The following is a 27,841-nucleotide window of genomic DNA, read 5'->3' as shown; positions in this document are numbered from 1 at the left end:
GACGGGAGAAAACGCTGGATCAGTGGGAAATTTGTGGACTACTAAATCGGTGCTTAAACCCGGCATGTCGTCATATGACCACGCAAAAACATTTATGTATTCGATGAGTGCTTTGATTAACTCTTCCCGGATCTTTGGCTCGAGCTGGACACTTATTTTAGTCTCTCAGATATTATCTGTGTCCCCTAAATTGACTGCTTCTGTTTCATTCAGGTTGGGTTTGGGTTTTTCTTCGAAGTGAATTAACTCCTTACTAATCTCTTCGAAGGCTTCATCCTCATCGTATTCTGATTCGTACTCACAATCTACTTCTTGAACTATTATTTCAAAATCAGATTGATGTTTAAGACTGGGCTGAGGATTCCTCATGCATGTCATGTCATTAGAACCAGCATAAAAAGAACTTTACAGAAAAGAAAAGAAAAACAAAAAGAAAAACCATCAGGAATGATGAAGAAAGAGAAATTGCATTTCATTGAATGATAAAGGATAACAAGGTTTGCACACTCAAACAGACTGAAAGATAACAATCTGGATTACAACCCTGGAATAACCCAGACAAACTGAAGGAAAATCAAAATAAACTACCAAAACTCCTTCCGAGTGGGAAGAGGAGTAGCTTCCCAATTACTGAACTTTGCACTTGGCCCAACGAATTGCACATCCTCTTGACTTGATCCTTCTCCAGTTTCCATCATGTTAACATTACTGAACAACCTCTCGAACCCCTTATCCAAATCTCCATCAACATCAGCCAATGAACCGGGAATCGTTGATGTTGGGCACTTTTTGGCACTGGGCCTAACAAATGATCTGGACAGCCGCGGGATGGGCTTTGGAAGGACCCACTCCCTTTGCCTTAACTTTCTGGCTCTTCTTACATCCGCAGTTGTGGGCTTAAACCCCAGACCAAAGGTATCCAGGTTTTTGGGAAAAGATACTGGCTGTATGATGCCCTACAACGAAACACCCAAACCCTTGCCAAGTATGAAGCCATTCTTCAACATCTCAGAAGCCACCATGACTGACGCTGTTGTTACCTTAGGAACTGGAATACTTTTCCCCTCTGGGATCTTTTCAACTGATACTGCGTCAAAGACCTGATATACCCATGGCCCTTTTGTCGTCTTCAACTTCGATGAAAGGTATGATGGCATCACTTTGGGCACACATATTATCCTCACCGTGCACCACAATTTCCTGTCTGTCCCATTCAAATTTAACCATCTGATGCAAGGTAGACGGTACTGCCTTGGCGGCATGAATCCTGGCGCAATAAAGTGTAAAAATGAATAACAAAATATTTTCAATTCTTCTCATAAAGAGGAAACTCTTTGCATTACAATGATTCAAAGCTAAAAGACTCAAAAAGGAAAAGAAAGGTACATATTCAAGTAAAATCAAGAATACATTATTGCTCCTGGTGCCCGCGGGACATCATTCGGTCTCGTCGCGGGCCTAAATGCGAGATCCCCTTGCAGTCGCTCCAAATCACTCATAACTTGGCAGACGAAAGTCATCACTGCAGTGAAAAAGGTGGTACGAGTCATGTCCTCGCACGCTTGGCACTTCATAGTAATGTAGTCAGCGATGGTTCTAATCTTTTCTCTAATTCTGCCTTTTTCCTGAAGCAACTGCCCTATCTGCTGATTTTGGGCTTCTAACACTTGAGAGTCATGAAGGTGTTGATTTTGCAACTGCTGTATTCCTTCCTCCATCTGAGCCATCAGATCATAACAGTGCTTCCTATCAGCTTTGAAATCTTTAGCCTGCTTGACTGCCTCATTCTCGAGAGTGGCTATCTTTCTTCTTAGGATAGGATGGTCCCTTCATAGTTCCTCTTCATTTGTTGCACAAACTGTGCTCGCTCTTCTGCCTTCTTTGTCCATTTTGCCCGCATTTTCGCTAGACCAGCTTCAGATTTTTCCAGGTCTTCTTGACACTCGAGGGCTTTCTTTTTCAGACCGCTTATGAGTCTTTTATCAGCCCGGTTTCTTTCCGGGTTTCTGGCAGCTATTTTCATCTTCTGGATCTGAGCTTTGAGAGCCTCATTTTCTTGAGCTAGTTTTTTCTTTTCTCACTTGTCTGCAGCGGCTTGAACACCATTTTCAAACTGAAGCTCCATGACTCGCCTTTCCAACTGGCTTATTTTGGCCCTGTACTCATTTTCTTTGGTCAATCAGTCCCATTGCACCTGTGCCCCATCGGTGAATTGTTGGACATGGGGTCTCTTTGTGGGCCTCTCGGGGATCTGGAATCTTTTGTCGAACCAGGCAATGTACTTAGGGTCCACTTCACCTTTAGCTAAATCTCGCACCATGGTCTTAGGTTCAAGAAACCTACATTCATTCCATATATGGCGAATTTTCCCTTCTGGAAATGCTACTTTTGGGCCCAGTTCCATGGCATATTTACTCAAATCTTCATCATTGGGGACAGTTTGAAATCTTCCTAATTGGCGCAAAACCCTGAAGGGAGCATAAGGCTGGATGCTCCGGATCCCCATTAAGAGGATATAACATACTTTAGCTGACGTGTACAATGCTTCGGTGATAGGAAGCCATCCGAATGTCCACTCAATTTTGTCAGCAGTCAAGGATCTCAAATGTGTAATCCAAGCTTTAGTTCCTTTGGGGAATTCAATACCTGCCACTCGTCTTCCGAATTCTTCAATGCAGCTTAAACCGGTCAAACCGTAATTCATATACCCAACCCGGTGGCAGAGATGTTCTTGCATCCATAATTGTAGCAACAGATTGCAGCCTTGGGAGAACTTTCCCCCTTCCCGACAGATAGTCAAGGCTCGGTAGATTTCAGATAAGATTGGAGGAACCACAGTGCTGTTGGCTTTCTTGATTGCAACATCGATCATTCCTACAAGACCTATCTCTATATTACCATCTTTTTGCGGACAAACCACAATACCCAAGAAGGCTACCATAAAAGCTAAACCTCGTCTTGCCTCCCATTTGTCTTTATTTCCGACATGGGTTACACCAGTGTTCGGTTCTTCAAAACCTCGTGGGTTACCATATCGATGATACAAGAATTGGAGCATGCAATACCCTTCAGATAAGTTTTCGTCCTGAATATCCCGACTAATACTCAGCAAATCCAGAAATCTGTGGGGGGATACTGGTCTTAGTGCCAATAGATATCGACTTCTAAGGTTTCCGTTAAGGCCCGCATAACCCGCAACTTCCTCCAATGTAGGTGTAAGCTCAAAGTCAGAAAAGCGGAACACATTGCGAGTTGGGTCCCAAAAAGGTATTAAAGCTTCAATTATGTCCAACCTTGGCTTGACATTCAATAGTCCGACGAGGCCTCCCAGAACTTTTACCATTGTTTCTCTGCTGCCTTTTCCTAGATCATTCCACCACATGTGGAGCTTTAAGGGGATCTCATTAAGGACTGTGAAGGGTTCAATTTTGTTTGTGTTCATCCTGCACATTTATTAAGGTGATTATTTTGACCCAAAAAGAAAAAGTAACACCATTTTTCAAAAAAAATTCCTTTCAAAAACAAACTAGGCTTCGCAAATACGGCCTTTCAGCACTTCGGGGAAGAAGATTTTAAGGTTGTGCCTGCTAACCGTTAAAAATGATCCAAGGTGATTGTTCTTGCAAAAACAGCCTTCCGGCGCCCTTTTGGGGACATTCGGCTTATTTTAAGCATCACCCGACTTATTTGTGACACAAATCAAAATTTTGTTGTTTTTGGGCTATCCTTGCAAAAAGGGAAAGTTGGACCCGATGAGGGTTGCCTACGTATCCCACATCCGGTGAGAATCAAACTGGCGTAGTTTGGGCAAATAAAACTATTTTTGAAAACAAAACTCTTTTTTTTCATTTCATTTTTCTCAAAAAAAAAAAAATCGGCGGAGTTTCAGTACTATTTGGACATTGGTTTTTTCAAAACAGGTGATTAACTCACTCAACCCTTGTACCGTTATTTTCTTTTCCAACTTTTCTCTCATCATTCAAAAGCCGGTCAGCATGCGAACCCAAAGCAAATGAATGCACAAGAAGCACGTAAAAATATGCATCAGTATGGTCTTTTTAATTTGGGTACACCTGTCCTAGACGGACTCAACCCTTGTGTTGAGTCCCCAAAGTCAAATGCACGTGATGCAAACAAGCATTCCTACTAGGGATCCGGCATGAGGTTTTGTTATACTAGGTTTAAAACCCTAGGTGTATTGTTCTAGACCTCGCTTACCCGAGCGGACAGCTCGAGCCGAGGGGGAGCAGCGTACCGGGAATACAGAAACTTCACAGGTTTTACAACTTGTCCGAACCTCATTCTAAAATTGGGATATGACTCTAACAGAAAAGAAGTCACACGAAGTGCACACTTCCTAGATGATTTAGAAGATTCAGAGAGAGGAGGGATTCGTAGCAATTTTATATACAGTTCAACAATATCAAAGCTGTAAAAAGCAACATTTAGCACATTAGGCCCAAACATGTGAATAAAACCAGATAATAAATAAAGCCAAATATAATAGTTATTCTAAGCTCAAATTCTTGAACCCTGAACCAGAGATTCTGGGTTCGTTGGTCCCCAGCAGAGTCGCCAGAGCTGTCACACCTCCTTTTTACTACCCCCGAGAGGGTATAAGGGAGTTTTTCCAATTAAAGGACAATCGAAACGGGATTATTTTAATTTAAGATTCAGAGTCGTCACTTGGGATAATTTATGGTGTCCCAAGTCACCGGTTCAAATCCCGAATCGAAGAAAGATTGACTTTGTATTACAGTCCGCGATCCAGAAATCCGAGTAAGGAATTTTGTTAACTCGGAAGAAGGTGTTAGGCATTTCCGAGTTCCGTGGTTCTAGCACGGTCGCTCAACTATTATAAGTGGCATATTATCTGATTTTAGAACATTTTGAACCTATGTGCATTTTTAACTTTGACCACTTTTATTCATTAATTTTTAAGAAAAATTCAACGTTATCAAAAATACGTCTTGAACCACGTCACATAAATGCACCTGTAGTCCGCAACATACTTTATCTAACATTGTTAAGATTTGGATTTGGGTCATATAAATGCGCACCCGATTTTAGGAAGGTGAATTTATTAAAATGGCGCACATAAAGCAACTACGCGTTTGCAACTTTGCAAGGGCCGTGGAAATTGACTAAACGGCACGCCTCGAATTCTAAGGATCAAATTAATTTAAACTAGGGCCATGCGATTGGCATTTTGTTTGGCACGGCGCACCTCAGCTAGAGGACCTATCAATAAAATAAGGATTAAAGGAATTACACCTACTTTGGAATCTCGGCTGAACTCAAACATGGGTCCAAATTAAGGTGAAGTAAAGTCTAGTCTATCTTTAGTTTTCAGAATTCGGGCTTGGCCTAAGGTGAGGCCCAATAGCTCGAAGAAACACAAGGATGCAAAATACGGGTTCCAAGCTGACCCTATCTGGACTTAAATGGAGAGCCCAAACTTTCATGAGGCATTGCTCAAATGGGATGTCAAAGAGGTCATGATCGAATCCGAGCAGTAGCAGAATGTAATTCAGATTTGGAAAGCACAATAACAAGGACATTCGAACAACATAGGTCTATGAACAATCTCAACAATGGACTTAATAATCACTAATACAGAAACCTCGATTGGAATTAACGAACAATCATTCCTAAACATCCTTTTTAAGTTCCTACAACTTCATTTATTAATTAATAAAGTACTGCAAGTGGGCAATCATTGGAATTTGGAGACTAAGTGAACATGCTTACTGCTGAACCTTTAAATAAAAAAACAAGTAATTCATCGCTCATACTAGTTATAATCTAACACATTCACATGATCATCATCCACATATTGGAAATTGAAACATCATTGACATACCCTGCTGATATAGTCATGTTTCCTAAAAAAAACAACCTACATATGAGCTTTCCTTTTGAATACTAAAACTCAGATTAACTGTCAAGTAGTAATTAGCACTTCCAAATTGCATTTGTATAAACCAACACACATACATGCCAACAGCCAGCTTTTCAAGACTAGAACATGGCAATTTCAGCAGAATACTAACAGTAGTGGTGATCCAAAACTCAAAATCAAACATGAACCTAAATAATCAAAGTCCATAGTCCACTTATCAATACACATGCGAAATACTCTATGGGTTACTCTTACACACACAGTTTTAGAAAAGAAAGACTAATTAATGTCTATAATTCAAAGCCTAAGTACAGAATATGACAAAAACATAATAGTATAGCAACAGGGACATCAACTTGAATGTAGCCTTCATTTAACTAACTCCAACCAAATTACATCTCCAGGAATCATTCCTTAATCAAAAGCTACGAGAGGTACCTGATATTGAGCAAACAAAAACCAGCAAAATAAGATGTTATCCAGAAACATCAGGGTAGCAGAATCAACCAGTTAGACCAGCTCAAACCAGAAAATGAAGTAAGATATCCCAGAAAACAATTTTAGTCCAAATAGTGAACCAGAAAACCTCAAACCAGAATTGATCTTAATCCATTTCAACTGTCATTTAACCAGGAATTTTTCAACACTCAGAAAATTTCAGAAGTTACCAAAGGACTCAATGAAACAGTGGTTTTTTTCTAAAGTTTTTCAGCCATTCTGATTTTCCTCACTTCTTAGCTCTTAAAAATCTGTATTTTTCAGTATTTTTCAGAACATGTTCTCCTCCTCCTTGTGTATGAACTCAGTATCTATTTATAAGCATTCAACTTAGTGCATTTACCACTATCAGTTCCGCTTTTCATTTCTTAATTATCCACTAGTTTAGTGCTTTTAATTAATTCAGTAATGCAATTTCTACCCTACCACCCATTTAGAAGCTTCTCAAGTTAGGTGACAACTTAAATAGTTTTTGAGGATTAACTTACAGTAATCAAATTGATTATTTACACAATTGAACAAGAAACTGCCCGAATTCTCAAATTAATGCCAGTTACATTGACTAAGATGTGACTCTGGAAATTTAAACACATTGAAAATACAATTAATGAAACAAAGAACCTATTCACAAAGCAAATGAAACAACATAACACATTCTGAACCGCGGATATGGTCGAATTTCAACTGAATTCAACCATAGAAAATAAAAGAAATGGGGAAGAGATGGACAATCAGAATAAAATTTAACAAAAATAAATAAAAAAAAAGGAAAGAACTCACCTGCTCGGATCGACTTTGTGACTGACCCTCTGATTTAAATCACCAAATAAGGTCAATCACTTGTTCTTTGTCAAGAACAAGTGAATAACCTTATTTTGTGATAAAATCGGTCCTAAACCTATGAGGAACTGGAGCATCAATTTTTTTGGATTTTGGCTTTTAAGACTCGAACCCTTGTTTTTAAGATTCGAGCAGATTGGACCATATTCGAAGGAAGCTGGCTATGGATTTGGGAAGGGGGAGTTGTGGTGGTCAAGGGGTGTTAGTTTGGGGGTGATTGGGTAAGTTAGGGTTCGGGGTCGATTTTTGAACTAATATTCGAAAGGTTTGGCTGAGATTCGAGGGAAATGGTTTGGGGGTTTGGAATGGAGAGGTGGAGAGGAGTCAGGGGTGTAAACTTGGTAGTGTTTGGACGCCGGCTGCCACCGTAGGCGATTTCCGGCAGGCGGCAGGCGGTGGTTTAGGGCGGGGCTAACGGGGGGGTCTCTGAGAGATGGTGAGAGACGAAGAGGTAGGGGGTTTGGTTTGGGGTAGGGGTAAGGGTTTTGTGTAGATTATATTAGCGATTTAATTTGGGTCGTTGGATAATTGGAATCCAACGGCTCCGATTGAATTACTAATCACAAACGGGGTCGTTTTGACTAAGTGGGTGTTGGGGCGGACCGGGCATTGGGTGGACGGGTCGGGGTCGGGTTGTGGGTGATGTTCTAAGCCGTTGGATGTGGGGGAATGAACGGCTCAGATCAAAGGCCGTTTAAATGGCGTCGTTTGGTTAAGTGGGAGACCGTGTTGGGATTCGTTGACACTGAAACGACGTAGTTTTTCTCCCATACTACGTCGTTTCAATAGTCTGGGCGAGGGGCCTCTTGGACCGGGTTTTGGACGTGTTTTTGGGCCAGTTTGGACGATTTATCAAGGAAAATGTTTTGGGCCTATTTTGGTTTAAAGCAATGGCCCAAAACCATAACTTCTCTTTCATTAACTCTTTTTCCTTTTCTTTCCTTCCCCTTTTTCAAAAATTAAAACTAAAAATCCTATATTTAAATTATAAAAACCCAAATTAGCTTAAAAACATTAATTAACTCTAAATACTTATCATAAATAATTAAATACTAAATTAAAAGAAATCACAAAAATTATACAAAAATATGTTTTTTTTTTTTGAATTTTTCATTTTTGTAAACACCTAATTATTAAATTAATTCCAAAAAATGTAAAAATCAAATTCTAAATGCAGATGCTATATTTTTGTATTTTTAATGCATTGGTAGAATTAAACATGCACACAAACATATGCAAACAATCAGGAAAATCGCACAGTAATTTCTAAAATAACACATAATTAAAGAAAAGACCTAATTTTGGGAATTCTTTTGGAGTGATTCGTGAGGCAAAAATCACATGCTCACGGTCGGTTGCACATACTGGATGGTTAAACCCAACACACACAAAAAAATATTTTTGAAGCATCTCACTGACAGTCAACAGAATTTGAATACAAAAAGACTACTATGTGGATACAATATGAATTAATGTCATTCTCAAGAAAGCAGTTTGTTACATCGACTATGATTTATGTAGTATTCCTTGTGAAATTTTGTGATATATTACTAGGTCCAGGGATGTTAGTTATTAGACCAATGTGAATAATTTTTTTGTGGGTTTTCTTCCAAAGGACGTAATACATTGCAGGAGGAAAAAGACAGGTTAAATAGTTAATCAAGAATGATGTTATATGTGGGACTATTTTATACTTGAAAGTTGAAACATGATCATAAGTCATAACACCAGAAAGTCAAACTCTTCAATACAAGAACAATGCACATATGTGGCATTGCTTTTTTCATCGGCAAATTTGCTTTAAAAACAATTTATTTAGTGTTAGAGCGAAATGACCTATTAACCATCTAGAATTCGAAGCTGACTATCCCGAAATCAGGATTCATGCCGCATTCCCTGCCAAGAAATTCTCCATTTTCAAGGGTCGAATCAGGTATCCCGACCATCCCAACCATCCATCGCACCAGTTGGTGGTATGTAAAACCAAGTTGTACTTAATTAGTACATTTGCTTCATCTCCAATTACTTTTTTGGCCAAATTGGACAGCAAACATTACTCTGGCGTACACAAAAATTGTTTCACTTCAGAATTTAATTTAATTTGACCAAATTTAATTAACTCAACATCAAAAGCGCATCAGCAAGTGAGCTTTGCCAGATTTACAACTGGTCGTTTAAAAATAGCTCAGTTTCAAAAGTAATCGAAATTTAGCCACTTTTCATGTAAAGATAAATCTGAGCGAAAACACTGTTCAAAACCCGGAAAATACACCAGTATATTATACTGAAGTTCCAGCATAAGTATGCTTGAACTCCAACATATTATACTGGAGTTCTAGGATAAGTATGCTGGAACTCCAGCATAATATAATGGAGTTACAGCATAAGTACACTAGAACTCCAGTCCAGCAAGTATAATTGTCTAGTATAATATACTGGAGTTTGGAGCACTGGTGCTCCAGTCTCCAGTATATTATACTAGAGTCAGCAAAGTATACCGGTCCAACATAATATGCTGGAGTTCATACACAGGTGCACCGAACTCCAGTATATTATGCTGGACCGGTCTCTATTGCAGCAAAATAGTGGCTATTTTTCATTGACTTCGTAAACGCTTGCTATTTTTGAATGACCAGTCCGAAAACTGGCTATACCGTGCTATTTACACTTCTTTGAGAAAATAACTTGGAAAGGTTAACTTGAATATAGTAAGCCTGTACAGTACTAATAAGATGGAACAATATCTTAACACCATGAGAAACATCACAGTTATATCAGTAATATAGAATGGTATCGTTAACTCCTTTGCAGTAAGAAAAATTGAAGCCAGAAAAAAAAGGTGAAAATGCATCAGAACTCATTCAAATTTTTCTACAGGAATTTTTCTACTGTTTTGCAAGGAAAATATGGTAAAAACTAAAAAGGCCAAATACATAAGCGACTCTTAATGTTTTCTTCAACTTTCGTTTTGACACTTGAATTAAGGCTTGTTCCTATTAGACATTGCAATAATATCCAAAGTGTGCCTATTGAACACAGGGGCGGATTTAGGGGGCGGAAGGGGTTCACCCGAATCCCCTTTTTCAAAACATTACATTGTATATATGAGTCAAAATTTGTTTTCATCATACAACCCAAAAGTGTAGCTTAGTGATCAAGGAGGTTCAAAATTTTTGTATGATAGGTTCAATTCCACTAGCTACAATATATTTTAACTTTTTTCTTGTTGAACCCCTTAGCGGAGACCCGGCCTCCGCCACTGATTGAACACCTCTTTACTAATTAGTTAGAAAAATATAGCTTATGTATTTGGCCAACTAAAAACCAAACACAAAAATTAACAAATGACCAGATCAAATACATTGATCTTATGTACTTCCATAGCAAGTGATGCAGGAAGCTTGACTTTAACAATAACTATTGAAAGTCTCTAAACCCTTGTAATATTACATTGATAATAGTAATTATAACTTATGTTGCTCCGATTCTCCGAAAATGTCGTAGGGTGCGTGTCGGATTCTTTGTGTGTATTTTTAGAGAATCCGACACGGTACGACAATATTTTAGAGAGTCCGCGCAACATTGATTATAACCACCTAGGAAAGGAGAGGAACTTTGCTTTCATGTAATAATCATGGCACATATTTGCACGACTCCAAGTTTGATTATAAAGCACTCATGCGTTCTAAATATAAACAACTCATCGAGCACTACACAAGAGACTTCAATTTGGAACAATATGATTCTTTGTTATTATTCCACATCTAGAAAAGCAGATGGACGTCTATAAACAACCTTGGCACCGTGGAAAGTAACTGTGAATATTTTTGTCTACAAAGAGATTTTATGTTTCCTGTGTCAATGACCTTAGCTATGGAAATTAGATCTTGCTATTGCTCTGAATGATATCCAAAGTGGTTTAAAAATAACAGTTGATATAATAACTTAACAATTGGATTTCTTAATAAATATTATTCTAGAATCTAGGGGTGCTTAACTGGCGGATCGGGCAAATATTTATTTTAACGGTTTGACTTATGGGTTATCGGTTTATAAATTAAATATAGTAATCCGCTAGCCATCCAATAAGACATCGGGCGAATTGATATCAAATTAGGATTATCGGGCGATTTATCGGCTAAATTAAATAGACAATAAAAAAATTGAGAATTAGAAATTAGAAAAATTTGGAGTAAAGCATTACATCTGCTCGGTACTCGCTTCTAGTCGAGCATTTATATAATCCAGTTGGTTTTAGCAATATTGCTAATAACAAATTCATGTACAGAGAGAGATATAGGCTTCTCAATCTCAATAGACTATCCTTGTAAAATAAAGCTTTTTTTTCTCTTAGATGGCAATGATGATCAACATCTTTTGTTTATCATATAGTTCAAGATTGTGGCTTAAGCATATGCACTCTACATCTGTTACTTATCAGATCATGATAATAAATAAAATGATGACGTACAGTGGCAGCACAATATACATATCTTGTTCTTTGAAAGCTTAGGCTATATCACCACCACTCTGTTGCCACAAATTGATGATATCGGTAGCCTGATTAAGAAGAATAATCATCTACTTCTGTGATATTCAAGGTTTATTCTCCAACATGACTTTAAATATTACTACTTTATATACATAGGGGTAACAAGTGTAAATATGAAAATTCTTAACAGCTTAACGATTTATCCGATAAGAAAATTGGCTAATCCGCCCCCAAACTATTAAGCCGTTAATTATAAAATTTCAATTCATTCACCAACTATTACCCCGATAACCCGATATCAAATATCCAATAAGTCGTTTTTGTCGTTCGATTAACGGTTACGCTTCGATTTTGAACAGTCCTACTAGAAACTAAATAGAGGTTAAGATAGAAAGGGTATAAGGAGGTCCACAAGTTAGTGTTTCAAATTATAATGTGCATAATAATGCAAGAAGCCAGTTCATCCGCATTGAATAACACACTTACCCACAAAAACAAAACTATTTACTCTTGTCTACCCATCAAACTAAAATTTCCTATCCATAGTACTTTTTGTGAGGAATTTTTTCTTTATTCTCCAATTCTTTTTTATTTCTATGCTTCTTTTCTTCTTCTTTTTCTTTTTTTCTTTATTTCTCGTTTTCTTCTTATTTTTTTCTTTTTTCCTTTTCTAATTTCATTTAACTTCTTCTTTTTATATTCTTTTTTATCTTCATAATCTAATTTCATTTACTATTTACACTATCTTTTTTATTTTTTTATACTATTACTAAAGAAAAATCAAATAGTGTAACAATTAAATGTAGCTAATACAATTAAAACATATTAACTAACATATGATACCAGTATAGTATATAGTTATACCAACACGGTATACAATTGTACGCAAAGAGTTAAAGAAAATTATTAAATTCAAATTATTAAACTGAAATAATATCAGTTATCAATAAATATTCTAAAAAATTCTAAAAGGACTTAATTGTAAGAGTATACCGTAACATTGTATAGCATACTATAATAGTATATCATTGGAATGAGCTGTATACCAATATGGTATATAGTATATCATTTTGGTATATAATATACATTCTTCGCCAGTTCAACACAATAAATTATACACTATTGAATTAACCAAAATGGTTTATAATATGTTATTTTGGTATATAGAGGATTAGTTCATTCCTTCAAAAAAAATTAGTAATATACTATTGTAGTTAATTATATACTCTTGAATTAATTATCATTACCAATACAATATACAATATACCATTTTGGTATACAGTACAAATCTGTCTTCTTTTCCGTTCAACTCAATTTCAACTCAAGATTTAAAAATCTACTCTAAAAGCTCCACCAAATTGATTCAGAATATAGCCACATCCTCCAATTAACATTTCGAATATACTCGGTCAGAATCAGATCAAAATAACCACAAACTCAATTTAATAGTTTCAAAGTTTCAAGGTCCTCCAATGGCATATTAATGTTTTGTAGAAGTCAGAAGTCTTGGAATTCAAGTCATAGAATAAAACAGAACGAAAAAATGATTTGCATTTTTAATTTGCCCCTCACGCTGGGTAAAAGCTTAAAGCAAATTAAAAGGAAAAAAACAAGTGAATTTACGGGTAATAAGTTTAGATTGCCTAGATATGAGTTGTAATTAATTTCCAAATGGGCAAATCCGGGTAAATAGTTTGGGAGTGATAGGCATTTAGTGTTATTTCCTCAACTTTAATGTAAAAATTGCACGGGGCGCCATATTTGGTCACCCATATTTAACCTATACCCATATTTTTAAAATTATTTAACCTATACCCTAATGTTTACAACTTTAGGCACCTCCTTCTTCCTGCTACATGTACGCTCCTTTCTTTTCCTCTTCTTCTTCTTCTTCTTCTTCTTTTCTCTCTCAAACACATGAGACTCTGTGTAAGTATTATTGATTGAATATGAAATACACAGTGACTTAGCACTAATGTATGAATTTTGCGTTAAGTACATCTGAAATTTCATTCCCCAAAAAAAGAATTAAAGATGGTTCTTCTTAATATTGAATTTTCTGATAATTCCATTATAGCAACTAGATCTTAATGACAACTTGTCATTGTTGTTTTAAAACTTTAGCTCTAAGAATGCTGAAATTCAGCAAATATAAACAAAAATTTCAGCTCCTAGAATGATGAAGTTCAGCAAATACAAAACAAACCTCAGCCCTGTAGTTCATCACAAACATAACAAAGCTTCAGCTAAAACATGCTGAAGTTGAGCAAATATCGAACAAAACTTCAACTAAAACATGCTGAAATTCAGCAAATAGAGAATAAAATTTCAGCTACTAGAATGCTTAAGTTCAGCAATTACAAACAAAAACTTCAGCCAATACTTGGTTCAACAATTTTTGCTACTTCAGGCCCATCTACTAGAATGCTGAAGTTTGCGTGATTGCCTTTGTTACTTCAGGCTCGTATGTTTGAAGTTACGCGAAAAGTAGGTACGCTTGCAATTTTTTTTGCAAAGCAGGTATAAGTTAAAACGTGACCCAAAAAATGAATATAGATGCAAATCCCCCCAATTCATTGATATTTAATAGGAAATCTAATCATGTTCAGTGGCATCCAAAGATCAGATGATAAACTTATTGGAGTATTTCCAAGGCAACTATGTGAATCTATTACTATTTGGGAAGTTAAACAAGGTATTTTTTACCATATATATATTTTTTTTTTTTTTGCAAATATTTTCTATTTTGAATTATTAACTATTATGACTTATAGTATTTTTTTTAAGTAGTTTCTAAATATGTAAATTTTATTTCAAAAATTTTAAAAATTCTATATCAAAATTACTATTTTAGTTCAATTTGATTGATTCAATGAGTCAAGGGGGCTAGAAGTATTTGTTGGTCAGTATGGTACGATATTTAGATATTTCAATTCGGTATTTTCGGCATTCGATTTCTTAAAATGATCTACCAATATCATACCTAATTATACTCGACATGGTTTGGCTTTTCTCCACTCGATTTCGGTTTATTCAGCCCAGTAATTTCTGTTTGTTCGACTTGAATATCTAACTAGTGCATAGAGCCATACACTATAATATTCTTAATTAAAGTACTCACACATGCAAAAATAAAAACATTTTAAGCTCACCTGATTGTTGATAAAATCTTTATCCAAAACCAGCAACTATCAACCCATAGAGAGAAAAAAGGTACATAACAAAATAAATTTGATAATGAAAAATATCTTGTTACCTGCTTAGAGTTAAATGCTGAACCAAGAGAATACAACAAGGACTAATCCAACATATGTAATAACAATACATGAGTAAAAAATGCCCTACAACTGTAAAAAATATTACGTTAAACTGCTTTTACTTCACCTCAAAAGTATTTTTCCCCAAAAAGCTTAGCCAAACACTTCAAGTTAAGGAAAAAAATACTTTTGGCTTTAAAAGAAGTTTGGCCAAATAGGCTATTAGTAGGCATTTGGCCATCAGTTTTGGAAGTTTTTTTTCAAAAAATTCAAATATTTGTTTGTTCATAGAATTAATCTAGTTTATGAGAGATTTTGAAAACCAAAACTTCAAATCCCAAATATAGCGTAAAACCTTTTTTGGGCCAAATCATGACCATTTAGAAATTTTTAGCGGGAAAAAAAAGGGGAAAAGACAGGAGTACCTATAAAAGTGAAACTATTTACCCTGCCCTACCCACTATAGAATTCTACCCACTAAATAATTATAATCTCCTACCCATTTAATAAATAAATGGGAATATCAAAATAACTACCCCACGCTTAATGCTCTACCTATAAAAACACAAAAGTTGCTCAAAATTTCAGAAAATCAGCGCACAAAATTGAGATTTCCACCGACATTCCCTAATTTGAAGATCACTAAGTGTGAAAAAACAGATCGAAGATGTTGATTCGTATCTTCTTTTCGGATTTTGATTTCGCTGTTGTTTTCAGATTTTGATTTCGCTGTTGTTTTGATTTTGATTTTGGAGCTAAACTTCTGAATTTTAGCTGAAAATTCTAATCTAGGTTTGGAGATCTAGAGGTTTGATTTCGAAAAATCTGTTGCAGCTATATACTGTTGAAATTTCGAACACTGTTGATTTCGAACACTGTTGAAATTTGCATTGTTGAGATTCAATTTTAGACATAAAAGTGATTATAACTTCAGAATCATGGAAAATATTCCAATTCTGCTGCAGCATAGTGGAGAATGGGATGATAACAATAATTTCATAAATTTTCATGTTGATGCAATTCTAATAAAGACCTCTTGGAAATTTGAACAACTTCTCAGAGAAATTGCAAAGCAACTGCAAAAGGACAGTAAAACAATAGTTATTCAGTATACTATTGCTCAAGGATATCCATCAATTACAATTTGCAGCGATATGAGTGTTAGTGTTTACATGGAATTGAAAAAATCAAGTGCAGGGATGACAACACTTCCCCTGTGTGTGTCGTTTGCTAAAAACACTATAGCTGCAAGCACCTCCAGTTTTGATGTTGCTCCAATTTTATCAGAAATTGCACAATTTGAAAGCACTGATATGATTACTACGTTTGATGTGCAAGAAGGAGATGACGCCATTTTAGAACTTGATGATGCAAACATCATAACTGATAATTTCATCAAAATGTTGAAAAGGGACAAATTTATGAAGACAAGAACCTGTTGGCTCTCGTTATGAAACAATATGCCGTTAGAGAAAAATGTCAATATCGGGTTCATAAATCATGCCCAAGAAGGTCCGTTTGCATGTTTTCAAGTAAAAAACTATGTGATACCTATATAGTATATAAGTATGCTAAATCAGTATACTATGAGAGTATGGAATTGTATTGGTTTGTCTGTGTTTTTTATCAGTGATACTGGTATAGTATATAAGTATGCTATATCAGTATACTATGCGAGTATATAACTGTATTGGTTTGTCTTTGTTATTATCAGTAAAACATAATACCAATATAGTATATATGTATGCTAAATCAGTATACTATGTGAGTATAGAATTGTGCTGCTTTGTCTATATTTTTTATCAGCAAAATATGATACTGATACAGTATATAAGTATACCAACAGAGTATACCATGTGAGTATATAATTGTATAGATTTTTGTGTGTGTTTTTTATCAATAAAACATGATACATAACTTTATTTGTATTATAAGCAGGTATATCCTTGAATGTGTGGATGAAAGATGCACTTGGAGACTTAAAGCATCAAGCCTGCGAGCATCAAATCTTTTCAAAGTGACGGATTTCAATTCTGTCCACAGTTGTTTAACTGATAAGAGATTTTGTTCACAAAAGCAAGCTGTCTCAGCTTTTGTTGCAGCTGTGGTACAAGATAAACTTGTTGACCCGAAAACCATATATACACCAACAGATATCCAGAGAGACATCCAAAAAGCATATGGTATGGACTTAAGCTACATGCAAGCATGGAGATCAAAAGAAAAAGCAATGCAATTATTGAGACGATCACCAAGTGAATCATACAAGAAAATGCCAACATATCTTTATATGTTAGAGTACGCTAACCCAGGATTAGTGACACGACTACACACTGAAGGAGATGGGAGCTTCTTGTATGCATTCATAGCTATATATGCATCGATTAGAGGATGAGTCTATTGTAGGCCAACAATTGTAGTTGATGGAAGTTTTTTAAAGTCAACATATGGAGGGACCATACTCACGGCTTCCACGCAAGACGCAGAGGGTAAGAATACAATCCAATTACATTCAGTTAAAGAAACAAAAAATATTTTCAAATATTATATGATACCAGTATGGTATACAAGTATACCAACATAGTATATAGTTGTTTTGCTACACACCTGCGCGTACCTATAACTATACTACTATATGAAATACTAAATTAATATTTTGTGTACAATCCAATTACATTCAGTTAAAGAAACAAAAAATATTTTCAAATATTATATGATACCAGTATGGTATACAAGTATACCAACAGAGTATATAGTTGTTTTGCTACACACCTGCACCTACCTATAACTATACTACTATATGAAATACTAAATTAATATTTTGTGTACAATCCAATTACATTCAGTTAAAGAAACAAAAAATATTTTCAAATATTATATGATACCAGTATGGTATACAAGTATACCAACAGAGTATATAGTTGTTTTGCTACACACCTGCACCTACCTATGACTATACTACTATATGAAATGCTAAATTAATATTTTGTGTACAATCCAATTACATTCAGTTAAAGAAAAAGAAAATATTTTCAAATATTATATGATACCAGTATGGTATACAAGTATACCAACAGAGTATATAGTTGTTTTGTTATACATCTGCACGTACCTATGACTATAATACTATATGAAATACTAAATTAATATTTTGTGTACAATCCAATTACATTCAGTTAAAGAAACAAAAAATATTTTCAAATATTATATGATACCAGTATGGTATACAAGTATACCAACAGAGTATATAGTTGTTTTGCTACACACCTGCACCTACCTATGACTATACTACTATATGAAATGCTAAATTAATATAGTGTGTTGTAATTGATATTTTGTTCTTTGGGTTTACAAGACAAATTCTACCCCTTGCATATGCAATTGTTGATTCGGAAAATAATGCATCGTGGGAATGGTTCTTCGTGCAGTTCAGAGAAACCTATGGACAAAGAGAGGGAATGTGCATTGTATCAGACAGGCATGATGCTATATGAAAAGCAACTTCAATTGTCTATCCATAAGTCCCTCATTGTGCATGTATGTTCCATCTGTGGAACAACATAAAGACAAACTTCAGGAAGAGCCAAAAACAAATCAAAGAATTATATTTTGCGTTAGCAAGAGCATACATTGTTGAAGAATTCAACAGGCATATGACAGAGTTAGAAGCTATTGATAGTAAAGTGAAAACATACCTGATGGATATTGGATATGATAAATGGTCCCGGGCGCATTCCAAGGCAAATAGAACCATGACCATGACATCAAATATTGCGGAATCAGTAAATGCAGCAAACAAGCACGCAAGAGACATCCCAGTTGTGAATTTGCTTGACTTAATGACAACATTGATTCAAAAATGGAATTACACCAATCGGAAGGATGCAGTGGAATCATTTATGAAGATTGGTGCAAAGTATGAAAAAATATTGGTAGATAATACAATCTTATCACAGACGATGACGGTATGCATTTTCAAAATCATAAAAACACTATATGTTCTGTATTTTTACTTTTTTACCTTAGTGATTTCACTAAACAACTGAATATTGTTATTTAAAAAATACTATTACTTCATATAGCTAATGACTTTTCTTAATTAAAATTATACTATGTGTTGCCATCAACTGAATTCTTACATTTAGTAATTGATGGCCAAACAAGAAATGTGGTGCGTCTACATGAAAGAAACTGCACTTGTGGGAGGTTTCAGCTAGATGATATTCCATGTCCACATGCAATGGCAGTTATACAAAAAATTCATATGGATTCATACAAGTATTGCTCGGATTACTACATCATAGACTACTTGATGAAAACATACGAGATACCAGTAAATTCATTGCCTGATGAAACAACGTGGCAAATTCCAGAACATGTCTCTTCGCAGGTGGTACTGCCACCAAAAGAAAAAATCAAACCAGGAAGACCTAAAAAGAAGAGAGGCATAGGAGCCTGGGAAGGAAATACAGTTACATGTGCACTATGCGGGAGAAAAGGACACAACCAGAGAACATGCCGAAATATTCCAAAGAGAGATTGATATAATGCTTCAATGTTTTTATAGAACTCATATATCGTAGAATCATAGCATTTGAATTGCAAAAAAATAAAATGCATTTCTTGCACTAGACATATATTTGGTATGATGGTTCTTTGAGAAATTACTTTTTGGCAACAAATTTATATGGCTACTTGTATTTTCAATAAGAATCTATTTATTTTTTATTTTAGTATATAAAAGTGGGATGCATTTACATCTAGTTGCTGCAGGAAAAAAGATGCTAAAATATATATGTGATACCCAAGTGGTATATCTGTATACCTTATTGGTATATCTGTATATCTTATTAGTATCAAAATATGTGCAGAAATAGAAGTGGTGCTGCAAATGCAACATTTGTACATACTTTGTTAACAAAATGGGCACGCTTTGCAGCTCATGTCTGTATTGAAGTATAACAAATTGGAAGCCATTTACATGCAGTTATTGTACATCATCAGGTACATTAATACAAGGTGATACCCAAATGTTATATTTGTATACCTCGCTGGTATATAGTGGTATTGCACTAATATGGCTAAAACAAAATATGTGTAGAAATACAAATGATGCACCAGATACAACGTGATACCCAAAATGCGCACGCTTTGTAACTCATGTCAGTACTTACATCTAGTTGCTGAAGGAAAAAAGGTGAGTCAAATACAACGTGATACCCAAATGGTATATCAGTATACCTGATTGGTGTATAGTTCTACTACACTAATACACCATTTATGCTAAAACTACAGATGAACATTAAAGCTTAGACCATCATCACATTCGAAAGCAGATCATTTAACTTCTGTCACAACTACATTGTATGTTGTTGGAAGTGTTCGCTTCATCTGCCCCTAATTTTCACTTGCAGAATCCATTAAACCTTACCCTCTGGCAAAGGAATGGACCTCGGCATCCTAATAAACCAACAACTTTATAGAAGAAGCCTAAGAAAAGCCTAATAAAACAAGCTGAAATCAGAAACAAGATCAGCAAATTTTCAGCATCAAGAGACATAACTAAACTGATAACCCCCATGTACTTGAAGAAATCTATACCACATATTCTGAACCAGAATAATTAAATATGACAAAAGAAACATTAGCAACTGGAAATATCTTATAAAGGCACAAGTTTCCTTCAGTCTTGAATCAGCAGAAGGTCATTTACTACTAATAATACCATACTTCACCAAAAACTATTAAAATCCTGCAAAGTTTTCATGATACGATTAACTAAAACCAAAAAGAGACCTATACTACTTCTTGCGTTTCTTTCCACGAGTCTTTTTAGGTGCTACTGGAGCCTCAGATTCACTTGATTTGCCATGCAACTGCTTGTTCCTCCCATAGTGCCACAACAGTATACCAAACCTAGCTCGAAGACCATCCACATCAAAATTGGCAACATGGATTGGAAGATCTTCAATAATATACTCAGCAAAACAAGCAATATATACTCCACAATCTCTGAAATAAAACAAATGAATAGACTATAAAAATGAATTAGAAGTGAAAATGTTAATATGAATGAGGAAAGCAAAGTAAAAAAAAAGTAACTATTCTTACGAATTTTGCTGTGTTGGCAGATTTGTAATCAGTTCAATCTCAAAAAGATCAGTCAACTTCTTTCCCATGTGCAGACCATTTTCTACTACAATGTCACTTCTTTGGTTATAAAATTCAATACTAACTAGAAATAGGGGGATCAACACAGCATAAGCCTCTGCCACTTTTTGAATAGCTTTTTTGTGCTTTCGACTACGTAGCGAGTCATATACGTAAAAACATCTCTTGTGGAATGACACACACCCCAATATCCAATGCCAAATTTCTGCCAAATTAATTGGAAAAATGACATGATCAACCTGGTGCCATGGAGTGTTGCAATGCATCCTAAATCCTTTCATGTACTCCATGATATCGTCTGATCTATCAATCAAATGATCTTGTTTCCCACCTTTTACAAATTCTGTGAAAACCCTTTGAATGATATTATTAAAAAGAGTATTTGTAGTTGTGACTTTGATTGGCATATTAATTCCATATTTCGCCTTCTTCCTAAGATAGTAGAATATAATATTCAAGTGCTGCAAAAAAGAGAGGAAGAAAACATGACTACCACTAACAATATGAATGAACTACTACAACAACAAAAATAAAAAGCAGTACACATACCGAACTAGAGAGCGGCCTGCCAGAATAGTTTAAGGTATGGAAAAACGTCTTATCATCAATCTGTTCAACTTCAAAGTCAAAACAAGGCTCTAGCTTTTGATCACCAGGTAAATACACTTCCCTATTTCGTATAAAAGAAGATATGGATAAGAAATATAACAACAAACATTAAGAAAAAATGAAAACAAAAGTACATGGAAACGAATACGCACTCTCCCAATTGCATGTTTGCTTCAACAAAGTTTGAGAATGCAGTCGTAAGCTTAAAATCAACAGTCTCTGAAATGTCATTTACAAATGGAAATCTTCCTTTGATAACCTTCGAGGATCCCCCAACTGCACTAACACCAGATTGCCAGTCATTCTTATACGGCGACTGTTTTACAGCTGCGAGGCGCCTTCTCCGTGCAAAAACTACAGGAGTAGTTTCAACGTCTGTTTGTATCTGGACAATACTTCTTGATACCGACTGATCAGGTTTAGACTTATTTACAGCACGAGTTGTCAGTTCATTTCCAGATTGATTTACATTACGTCTCCCTCCTTGTGTAATGGCAGCAATTAGATCAAGTTGAGAATCAGTATATTCAAAATCAGAATCCAAGTGAAGATCACCCCGTGTCGACATGGAGCTTAAATTAGAAAATGCTAGTAAATAAATAAATATACAAAGTTAAGAAATTTAGAAAAAAAGAATGAAAAGTTATATATAGAAGACATTACCAGAAGGCAAATTCACATTACTGCCACCAACATCCACTTGACCAACACCATCAACCCGACATGCTGAACACATAAAAGCATTATCAGCATCATTACTTAAATAAAAATTAAAAAACTATCAAGAACCTATCATTTACATACTAACTACAGAATTAGTAACATCAACATCGTACCCTGTGGAGCAGTATTAGACTCAATAACAACATCTGCTCGTGTCTGTACAGGGATTCCTGATGGCAGCGGAGCAGGACCCGACTTTTTAACATCATGAGATGACTGCTTATATGTTGCTTGTTGTGTAATAGCGGTGATTTGATCAATTGCAGATGCAGATAGTTCAAAGTTAGAATCCAAGCCAAAATCATGCTCATTTACGAAGGGGGCTGAAAAAAGTTTTTAAAAAAAAGGCTAGTCAATGAACCTTGACCAACCCCACCAAAACCAGATACTAAACATATAAAAGTATAAGCAAGAGTAATATTTTCAAAAAACAACAGCAAAAAAAAATCAATCAATCTGTGATTTACATACTAGAAGGCGCTTTGGGCGTGCTATCTCCAAGAACTACAAGATCATTCTCAACGTGGCCACTTTCAAACTGGTCATAATCATTATGCATCCTCACGAAAGTCAGGATCATTATCCTGTTGCTTATGCTGAAAATGAGAAACTAACAATGTTAGTATTATGTATATTACAAGAATACTATGTGCACTAAAAGTAAAAAATGGAATAGTATTTTATAAGCATATATTGCATCTTTGAACAATATACTATAACATTATATTATATAAAAGATCAATACCATTGAATTTCCTTCTGGTTTCATTGACTGCCTACCAATAGCTACAAGCACCTCCTCAAACTTGGTCTCTACAAAAAGCTTCAAAGCTTGTAACTCCTTCATTACCTTAGCATTGGTAGGTTGGGAATCACCTCCAGTACTTTCATGCATACTTTGTGTCTTTGGTAATTGAGTGCCAAAAACCTGAAAGCTATCAAGCTGACTGCCAGTGCACTCAACTTCAATTTCAAAGTTTAGACCACGCACATCAAATAGTTGCTTCTTATCATCAGTTGGGGTGATGTTCTTTAGCTGCAATTATGAAGCACACTAGTTAGAAATAGAAATGATAATAAAGTATGAAAAGATAAAAGATCCCTATTACCATATGATACCAATATAGTATACATGTATACCAACAGAGTATATCACTGAACTGGGATATAGTATACATGATACCAATATAGTATACATGTATACCAATAGAGTATATCACTGAACTGGGATATAGTATACATGTATACCAACAGAGTATATCACTGAACTGGGATATTGCTACAACTGTGACTAAACTACTGTACCAAAACATTAAGAGAGGCAATAAAACTATGAGAAAATTACCTGCTCGCGTTGCAAGCTACACATTTGCAAAGCAACTCGCTCATTCGGTATTTGACCCATGACTACCCAATTCAAAATTCGTGGAAGTTTGTTTCCAAGATGATCAGCAAAGTGACCATCCAAACTTGGGCAGCATTCATACAACCAAGTCTGTAAAGCCAACGGGAAGCCACCGAGTCTATAAAAAGAAGGCTTATCTTGAAACTTGTTGGAACACGAGTCAATTGTAGCTTTATAAACATCTATACCCCAGGGATAATTATTAAAATCACCGCACTCAACCAAGTCAATGTAAGACCGTGAAATAACCTTTGTTTTGAGTTGAGAAAGTAAGAAGTTGTTCACAAAATAAAGAACTGCTATATTCAACGCATCATCATCTGTTTCCCATTTCTTCTTCTTAAAACAGTCTGCTAGTTGGGCAAATGTCACGGATGCAGTCCCAAAATATTTTGAAATCAACCTATTCTCTGCTATGCTCTCTATACTTATATCACCCTTACATTTCAACCCAGTAACAAGTGCAAATTCACCCAAGCCAAAGCGCAACCTAGAATCATTCACTACAAACTGCATCTCATTTTTCACCTCATGATGTACTTCTCTAATAAGCAAATGGTGCATAACCTGAATCTGCACAATAACTGGTGGCAGATCCAAAAAATAGCCAAAGCATGTTTTCTTAAACAATCGAAGTTGCCTCTTTGATAAATTCGCTTTCAAGTGATAAATAACATGGCAGTTGGTATCCCAATCAACCTATGGTTTATAATCTAAGTCCATAGGCACAAGGAAATCCCAACATTGCAAAACATGTTCATATAAAATAATTTCAGAAATAGAATTCACTTAAAATGCAACTAAACCAACTAAAAATATTACAACTACCATACGATACCAACACGACATATAACTATACCAGCAAGGTATATAATTCTACTGACTAATTTCCGGCAACTATAAATTTTACTTATAAAGAAACAAAAGGAAAATAGTGTGGGAACAATTTGCAGCAATACTAAGTGACCATCAATGCATAAACTTACTTTAAGTTGTTTCATTTGAAGATGCATATTCAATATTACTAGGGAGGGAAAGCCAAAAGAAACTTAGCTATTAAATCTACAGTATTCGGAAATTATTCTATCAAATACATATTTTAGAGGATAGTAGCAAAATACTTTTCATCTTGCATATTCTTAAGAGTACTAAGGAAGTAAAAAAATAGCATAAACTCACATCAAATTGCATTACAAGATAGCTAATATTCGACAAGGAACTTATGCTACAGTACCAGCACTTCTCGCCCATTGACCCCATCCACACAATGCCACTTATAAAGAAAAGCTCATTCTGCACTCCTAACTTACACGGTCCCATTCCTTCCATGTTTCTCTCCACCACTGTCAACTGGCTAAATACTAAATCATGTACAAAACCATCTAATGCAAAGCTGAAAATCAGAAATCACACAGAGCAGCTCTGACTTCAATAAATATGGTTGACTACAACAGCTACTGAATCAGTGGCCCTTTTTAAACCTCAAGCAGAACATTAATTTAATCTGTCTATATTGATTCTAAAACATTGAGAAACTAATAACAAAGACAAATATGCCATCCAAAATTAACAAGCTCATTATTGCAAATTAACTGGTCTGTACAATATACTAGAAAAGATCACTCAATTCCTTCACGCTCAAACACAATGTATACAAAATGATATCTTTTACTTCTTCTAAGCAGAATGATAGGCCTAAATTTTGCTAATATCACAGAAACATACACATAGAACAGCTCAAATGAACTTCACCCAAAAACTCAAAATTCGCTGGTACTTGATTTTCTCTTAGTTAATCATCTAGTGATGGATTTTGACAGCTATAAACACTATTACGTCGCACTGAACATTGATGAAACGGATAGCTGGAATAAACAGATAAATGAAAATCGTAATAAATTTACAACAGTTCTCTTAAATGTACAGAATGAACTTGAAGAAATAGAATTCACTTAAAATTAACACAACTGACTATAACTATAATATAATTCAAAATCATAACAGGAAATCAAAAAATAACAATGTACTATACATTAAAAATCTCAAAGATCATAATTGTAAGAAAATTACCCTCTTGGGTGCGATACCAATTTTTTTCTTCTTTAACTGAGAATCATCGCTACAATCAATATCTACTGGTTGAGTCTCTATTTTAGGCACGGATTCACGTCGGCTTCCCCCTAACTCAGAATCCTCAACAACTTTACCTTTTCCCTTATCAGTCACATGAACACCTCCTATGACTGGTTCAGAATTTGTGTCGGATAATGATAGGTAGGGAGTTTCATCGACTGACGAAGCATTAATATTGTTGCCTTTTCCACCCTCTAATTCTACATTTTCAGTTGTGTTTTCAACATGACTACTGCTAGGGTTACGACTAAATAGAGACTGAGAATCAGAAAATAAGGAAAAACTAGGAACAGACATGGCTGAGGCAACGGATTTAGCAGCTACTTGTGTTGAAGAATGATATTGTCCACGGTGCCACCATCTACGCGCACAATGCTTCCGACCCATAGAGAAAACATCAACCCATAGACATTGATTCACAAAAGTACAAAGGAAAACACAAAAATCCTATGATTTTGAAAACCCACTTTCGCTAAAATGTACTTTCAGAAGCAAAAATTTCACCCAAAGCAAAAATGTCACCCAAAAATAGGTACTAGACGAAGAGACAGAACGGAATCGGAAGAAAAAATTAAAAACTCGAATGTGAGTAAATTTTACGTTCTCATCGGTTGGCTATGGAGATTTGGAAACTGTACTCTAGTCTACTTGTTAACTGTTAAAGAACGAAGAAAAGCGTGGGAAGCTTGTGCCGGGTGAAATAGGTGGGCTGGATCGAAGATAAGGAGAGATGGGTAGATTGGGTCGCGTGAAATATGGGGGCCGAGTAAATAAATTGGGCCGGCTGGGTAGGTAGGGTAAATAGTTTGGGCATGGTTATTAAAAGGTAAATAGTTTGGGCTTAATAGGTATAAAGTGAGATTTTCCCAAAAAAAAAAAGATAGACTTTTTAACATGTCAAAACTTGCCCCAAAATTTATGTCCAAACACATGTTCAATTTCACATCAAATTTCATCCAAATCAACTTTTTCAAAAAATATTGGAAAGTTATGTCCAAACACATTATTAGTATCCTTGGTTTTATCTTGTATCTTTGGCTGTTTTTTCTTGTTTTCTTGTTGTTTGTTCTTTGTGTTTAACGATCACTACCATGTCTTCTTGCTTTGTTTGTTACGGTGAAGGTGATAAAACCAACCAAATGTCATTTACGACGTGTGTCACCTGGCTTGTTTTTCTCTTTTCGTTGGACTTATATTTTCTCATAAACCATTTAGGTCTTCGATCACTTACATCTGTCCATATTTATGCTTTTCCTTCTTCTTTGTTGGTTTGTAATTAATAATAATTTCTTTTAACATCTTGTGATGGTATTTGTTTTCCTACTGGAATGCTCAAAACAGATCTTCCTTTAACAATATAATGCAAGAATGAGGAGTGTTCCTAACCTTGTCAATAAGGGGAAATAATCTTACGGGAATCTTTAGCAAATTCTTACCCAAGCAAGTTATTTATTCATTCTTACCGTAAAGTTTTCCCCCTACCTATTTTTTTTAAGTGCTCAGCCCTTTCAACCAAATATTTCAAATTAAGCAATTAAAATCAAGCCAAGTCAAACCAAACGAAATCGAGTCAAGCCAATTCAATCCAAACTAATCCAAGCCAAATCAAGCTATGTTAGCCAAATGGGTAAAAAAAGTGTGATAGGTAGGTAGGTTGGATAATTAGTTTTAACTGGGTAGATATATATTGTAACTAATTTTCAAATAGGTAAAGAAGGGTAAAAATTTACCCGCACTGAATGTTTACACCAAACCAATAGATATATGACATGTGTCTTGCATATGGACTTCAATCATTTAACCATGGTAAA

General features: G+C 35.4%; 2 protein-coding genes across 3 annotated transcripts; both read right to left on the bottom strand.

Annotated features, from left to right (window-relative positions):
• Positions 1–237: 237 nt before the first annotated feature.
• On the bottom strand, positions 238–7,174 carry LOC142170717 (uncharacterized). 2 transcript variants are annotated; one of them, XR_012700113.1, is made up of 2 exons: positions 6,341–7,174; positions 238–1,267 (listed from the first exon to the last, which is right to left on the bottom strand). XR_012700113.1 is itself a non-coding variant. In XM_075232981.1 (2 exons), exon 2 carries the CDS (start codon positions 3,440–3,442, stop codon positions 2,180–2,182), a length of 1,263 nt encoding a protein of 420 aa, XP_075089082.1. In that variant the 5' UTR covers position 3,443; positions 6,341–7,155; the 3' UTR covers positions 1,290–2,179. The 2 variants fall into 2 exon arrangements, 1 of the variants encoding a protein (XP_075089082.1); XM_075232981.1 differs by lacking the exon at positions 238–1,267 and adding an exon at positions 1,290–3,443 and having other exon boundaries at positions 6,341–7,155.
• A 13,219-nt stretch (positions 7,175–20,393) lies between these two features.
• On the bottom strand, positions 20,394–26,417 carry LOC142170297 (uncharacterized). The gene is made up of 13 exons (XM_075232176.1): positions 25,968–26,417; positions 25,734–25,762; positions 25,077–25,290; positions 23,838–24,470; positions 23,238–23,528; positions 22,964–23,102; positions 22,606–22,815; positions 22,433–22,495; positions 21,922–22,357; positions 21,710–21,830; positions 21,101–21,621; positions 20,795–21,001; positions 20,394–20,598 (listed from the first exon to the last, which is right to left on the bottom strand). Exons 1-13 carry the CDS (start codon positions 26,415–26,417, stop codon positions 20,394–20,396), a joined length of 3,519 nt encoding a protein of 1,172 aa, XP_075088277.1.
• Positions 26,418–27,841: the final 1,424 nt, after the last annotated feature.

Source organism: Nicotiana tabacum, chromosome 16 (assembly GCF_000715075.1).
Source record: "Nicotiana tabacum cultivar K326 chromosome 16, ASM71507v2, whole genome shotgun sequence".
Lineage (NCBI taxonomy): Eukaryota > Viridiplantae > Streptophyta > Magnoliopsida > Solanales > Solanaceae > Nicotiana > Nicotiana tabacum.
Note: the sequence above shows the minus strand (reverse complement) of the source record. Positions and strands in the feature narration are given on the sequence as shown.

Coding starts and splice junctions, on each gene's coding strand:
- LOC142170717 (XM_075232981.1), bottom strand. CDS start 3,442: ATGAACACAAACAAAATTGAACCCTTCACAGTCCTTAATGAGATCCCC.
- LOC142170297 (XM_075232176.1), bottom strand. CDS start 26,417: ATGGGTCGGAAGCATTGTGCGCGTAGATGGTGGCACCGTGGACAATAT. Junction 24,471..25,076: donor ATCTTGTAATGCAATTTGAT/GTGAGTTTATGC, acceptor GTTATTGTGCAG/ATTCAGGTTATGCACCATTT. Junction 21,622..21,709: donor GCAGGCCGCTCTCTAGTTCG/GTATGTGTACTG, acceptor TCTTTTTTGCAG/CACTTGAATATTATATTCTA.